This window comes from Typha latifolia, chloroplast (assembly GCF_019914945.1).
Source record: "Typha latifolia chloroplast, complete genome".
NCBI classification, from domain to species: Eukaryota; Viridiplantae; Streptophyta; class Magnoliopsida; order Poales; family Typhaceae; genus Typha; species Typha latifolia.
This window is the reverse complement of record NC_013823.1, coordinates 30,001-35,000: the sequence shown is the minus strand read 5'-3', so window position 1 is coordinate 35,000 and position 5,000 is coordinate 30,001. Positions and strand designations below refer to the sequence as shown.

At 31.4% G+C, this 5,000-nt stretch overlaps 2 protein-coding genes and 4 non-coding genes across 6 annotated transcripts; 4 read left to right on the top strand and 2 right to left on the bottom strand. All coding sequences in view use genetic code 11, as the record gives it.

Annotated features, from left to right (window-relative positions):
• Positions 1–532: 532 nt before the first annotated feature.
• Positions 533–604, bottom strand: trnT-GGU. Its single transcript has one exon. It is a non-coding gene; the product is annotated as a tRNA-Thr (tRNA).
• A 769-nt stretch (positions 605–1,373) lies between these two features.
• trnE-UUC lies at positions 1,374–1,446 on the top strand. The gene has a single exon. It is a non-coding gene; the product is annotated as a tRNA-Glu (tRNA).
• A 60-nt stretch (positions 1,447–1,506) lies between these two features.
• Positions 1,507–1,590, top strand: trnY-GUA. Its single transcript has one exon. It is a non-coding gene; the product is annotated as a tRNA-Tyr (tRNA).
• A 456-nt stretch (positions 1,591–2,046) lies between these two features.
• On the top strand, positions 2,047–2,120 carry trnD-GUC. Its single transcript has one exon. It is a non-coding gene; the product is annotated as a tRNA-Asp (tRNA).
• Positions 2,121–3,212: 1,092 nt separating this feature from the next.
• On the top strand, positions 3,213–3,317 carry psbM (photosystem II protein M). Its single transcript has one exon. The coding sequence runs from the start codon at positions 3,213–3,215 to the stop codon at positions 3,315–3,317; it is 105 nt and encodes a 34-aa protein (YP_003433969.1).
• A 1,238-nt stretch (positions 3,318–4,555) lies between these two features.
• petN (cytochrome b6/f complex subunit VIII) lies at positions 4,556–4,645 on the bottom strand. Its single transcript has one exon. It carries the CDS (start codon positions 4,643–4,645, stop codon positions 4,556–4,558), a length of 90 nt encoding a protein of 29 aa, YP_003433968.1.
• Positions 4,646–5,000: the final 355 nt, after the last annotated feature.

Sequence of the window (5,000 nt, the reverse complement as noted above, 5' to 3'; positions counted from 1 at the left end):
GGAGCATCCAGTAACAAACAAGAAGATTAAATCATAAATATCAACAAATTCTTGCTTTGCGTAGGCTAAGGAAATAAAAGGAAATCCGCTTGTACAATTTAATCTATATCGAATTTAAATATCAGAATAGCTGATATAGTCATCATTCAATGGGTCAGGTCCACTTACTTTTTCTTTATTTTGAATTTTTTGGTGGGTTTCATAAGAACAATGGAAAAAAAAGAACACTTTGGTTTGGCGATTAATAAGAGGAATTGGATATCTATAATATTTCTATTATATTCCAGGACAAAAAATTTGAATAATGAGACATGAAAAGAACTACTATGTGACTACGAGTAGACTACTCCTACTCCTAATAAGTAATAAGTGCAATTAGTCATTATGATAATGACTAAATGTTCAACTCCCTAACTATAACTCTGAATAATCAGAATTCATTATAATGGGGGTTATCTTTTTATTTTTTTAGAAAAAAATAGAGATATTTTTCGCTGAAAAATGAGGGTTAAAACTTGAGTTTAGTGGAAAAAGCCCTTTATCGGATTTGAACCGATGACTTACGCCTTACCATGGCGTTACTCTACCACTGAGTTAAAGGGGCCGTTTTATTCAATTCATGAATTAGCCATTTTCATTTTCCATTATGAGTTTACTGCATATATGCATATATGTATATATGTACTATATGTATATAATATATACATATATGCATAGGAGTTCATTCAGGAACAAAAAATTGGATTTATTCCGAAAATGAGTCAAATTTTTATTATTATTATTTTTATTGATAATAAAATTTTATCAAAAATAAATGCAGTGAATTGTTTCAGGGCCAACCCCACTTGTTTATGTTTACTGACGCATCTGAACAACAATCACTTGATTGAAAAATGTACTAATGCGACATGGAAATAGATTCAAGATATTTTCTTGAATCATGTGAATGAGGAGATTCATACCCTGAACGGAATTTTTATAAAATAGAAAATTTCTATCCTTTTTTACTTTTCTGGTTTAGTGTGAGATAGTGATAGGCAGATTTTATCTGAACACTAAACGAAACGATGAGTTCAAATTGAAGAAAATCAATTAAATAAGATTTTAATCTTTTTTCTGTCAGACCAAGCGAATCACTGCCTGAACTGAGGGAATCCTATATCTCCTTTCATTATAATTCTAGACCTCTTTTCATTATAATATAGTATGTATGGGATGTTTCATTCATGAATCATCAAATAAAAAAATTCTATGAAATCATAACATAAAAGTAGGAAAGACTCTTTGAATATAGTTATACCATTAGATTATATTGACAATTCCAAAAAACTGCTCATACTATCATCATAGTATGATGACGGTCGGGCGTATATGCCCCTATCGTCTAGTGGTTCAGGACATCTCTCTTTCAAGGAGGCAGCGGGGATTCGACTTCCCCTGGGGGTAGGGTACTATGAAAATAAGTTTGATTATAAATTATTAATAAGCCTAGAATGAATTCTTCCTGGGTCGATGCCCGAGCGGTTAATGGGGACGGACTGTAAATTCGTTGGCGATATGTCTACGCTGGTTCAAATCCAGCTCGGCCCAATAATTCACCGCTACATGAATATGATATAACCAATTTGTCTTCCATAAACGGAAATGCCTGATCCGTAGAAATAAAGAGAAAGAGTCCATTTTTTCTCTATCCATATTTTTCTCAGTCCTTCTGTTCTTATCTTTCTAACGATCTAGATTCATGATACTTTAATTAATAAAAAATTAATAAAACTAAAACAATTAATAAAACTAAAACGTAATCTTAATTCTTAATTAAAGTATCATGAAAAGCATGAAAAGAAAACTAGTCTTTTTTTTTTCTCATTGAAAGATTGATTATCCTTTTTTAGAAAAAAAATAATCACTTAATCTGTGTCTCACTCTCACTATAGTCCATATCATATGTGGATATGATATCAGTATATCATTCGTGGCTTTCTTACAATACGACAAATAGAATGTTCTTCTGATTCCATCAAGAACATGTATGCCATATACTTCGCTGGGATTGTAGTTCAATTGGTCAGAGCACCGCCCTGTCAAGGCGGAAGCTGCGGGTTCGAGCCCCGTCAGTCCCGAACTAGGATCCGATGAATCGATCAATTCATCTATCTTTTTTCACGGAAAAGGGGCGCAGGAAGCAAGATCTAATCCCCAGTGGGGTCTTTATTTCTTTTGTTTTTCGTTTCGCCTTTAGACAAATACGGGTACAGGAATTTCCATTTCTTCCATTACTACCCCTTGATAAGGGGGAGACATATCATATGTGGATTAGTACAATCGGTGGTATTACTATATTCAATTCAGTATTTTAAGAGATATCATCCTCGTCTTACTTTCTTTTTCGATTGTTCTTGATCAATGAAATGGAGTAAAGTGTCCATATTTTACCGGGAGTACATACACAAATTGTATTATTGTAGTCGTTTAATGTACGATAGACTATGAACTTAACAAAATTACCTCAACAGAGTACTTTTCAGGTTAAACCACACCTTTTCTAGATCCGACTTTGTTTGTGTATCCTCAATGACTAATTCGAAACAATCTATCTCATTCTCATGCAAATTGCAGACTGCAATTTTGATGTATGTGTTCCAGTCCAAATCCAAGAAAGAGGATACTAAAAAAAAATAAAAAAGATCAAGCAATGACCCTTTTCAGTAAATTTGTTGTAATATTAGATTAGATCTTTTTTTTTAATCCCTTCTTTTTTCCATTTCACTTCTACTGTTTGGATTTGATCTGTGTATGACCCATAGAATATCGGTCATATCATAATAATACCTCATAATTGTATGTATCATAATTGTATGTATAAGTATAAGAAAAAAGAAGGCTAATTGTATAAGATTGTATAAGATAAGGAAAACGGCAGGTTATAGAAAAAAAGCGGAAAAGGATGAAAAATGCAATGGCATTCCTAATCCAATAAAAAATTCCATTTCGGAGTTAATTTAATATGGATAAAGGATCTTCCTTTGTTATACTATTCAATTCTCGACAATGAATCGATTTGCTAGATCATATATTGTTATTCATAATATTGATCCGATTCAGTATCATCAGGATGCAATTGATTCCATTGAATTTACAGGAGTCAAATTTAGAATCTCTATGGGATTACATCCCGAGTTATTGCGAAGAATAAAAAAAGAAACAATAAGATTATGGAAGTCAATATTCTAGCATTTATTGCTACTGCACTGTTCATTCTAGTTCCTACTGCTTTTTTACTTATTATCTACGTAAAAACAGTCAGTCAAAATGATTAATTTGAATCAAACTTGAATTATTAGTTCTTATCAATCATTGAAGAAATGAAAGAAAGGGATTAAAAAAGGAATTCCAAGTCTTAAATGAAATGATCTGGTTGGAATCATAAAGTGTGGTAGAAAGAACTATAAATAGTTCTTTCGGCCACACTAGAGAGTATTGTATATTATCTAATATTGTATGCTATGAGATTATCAACCATATATGATATATAGTTGTATTGTATACAACTAGACTTTATCTAAATAGAGGGTTTATACATATACATACAATATGTATGTATATGTATTAGATGTACATCTAATTAGTCGATTAGTACATCGAAATAGCAGTCTAATTCTATTTCTTTTTTTCGATACATCCACTTGATTTCGATCAACCCAAAATAATCGAAAGCCAATTCTTCTAATTCTTTCCTGGGTTTCTTATAATTTTATATATGGGTCCCAAGATCCATCGAAACGAAAGAATCAATGGCAATGGGGGAAGAATAGTATGGGAATATACTATAGCAAAAGAAAACAAAACCAAGGAATTTTTTTTATTTCCCATCCCAAGAAGTCATTGATTGAGCCATTAACAGATGATCTACAAAATTCTATGGTAACTTCTTCAGGTTTGGAAAAGAAGTAGATTAGTAAAGTAAAGGGTACCCCGTCCATTTTTCATGCTTAAACATGACGTGAGATGAGTCAAAAAAGCATAAAAAAATTTCGAAGATTTTAATAAAAAATGTTAAATTTGAAAACAAATGAAATGTGAAATGTATTATGATATGTGGTGGATTGCTCAGCGGAAGAAAGATCCAATTTTATTATGTGTAGAGCCTCTTTGTACAACCACTAGTCATTTCCAGTAGAAAGTCTGTATCGTCGTAATCTAATAGCAGAACGACTTTTTATTAGAACAGTGAAAGTAAAGAAAGAGAGAAACAAATAAAGAAATGTTTTTTTCTCATTGTAATATCCATAATTTTGGTAAGAGCTAGTTTATCAAAATCGAATATTTAGGAAGAATTCGGTTGGAAAAAATTTCCTATCATGCGTAGATTTGAGTTTTGAAATACAACTAAACTATAGTAATCATTCATTGTTTGATCGAATGGTTATTATTCATTATTGTATTCTAGTATAATTTTGAAAGAGAGACTTTGAAAATAAAGTTTCGCAAAACAATCAATTAAACAATTGATCCAATTCAATTACTCAATTGATTACTCAATCAATTAGTAGTATCCCTAGAGTCCACTCCTTCCCCATACTACGAGTGAAAGAGAAAATGTAAAGACTACCATTAAAGCAGCCCAAGCGAGACTTACTATATCCATGTGAATTATGTCTCCTATTTTTATGAATGAAGGAATTATTCCATTATTGATCAATAATCATAGTGGATTCAATGGTGCAGAGTCAAAATAGTATTCTGACTTAAGACTATTGATGAACCAATTTAATGAATTCACTCGTAACAAATTCATTATAGTATTTCTAGTAGAATTTAGAATTGGAAGGCATTAAGTACAAATGCAATACACACACCTTTTCCTTCAAAATAGCAAAGGAATGCTCCTAATGGAACATGTGGGAATAAATAGTAGGATCTATTGTTTATTTTGTTACCCTTCTTTTCTTTCATAAGCAAAAGACATCAAAATATACTATCAAGAAATATAACTGTCCATC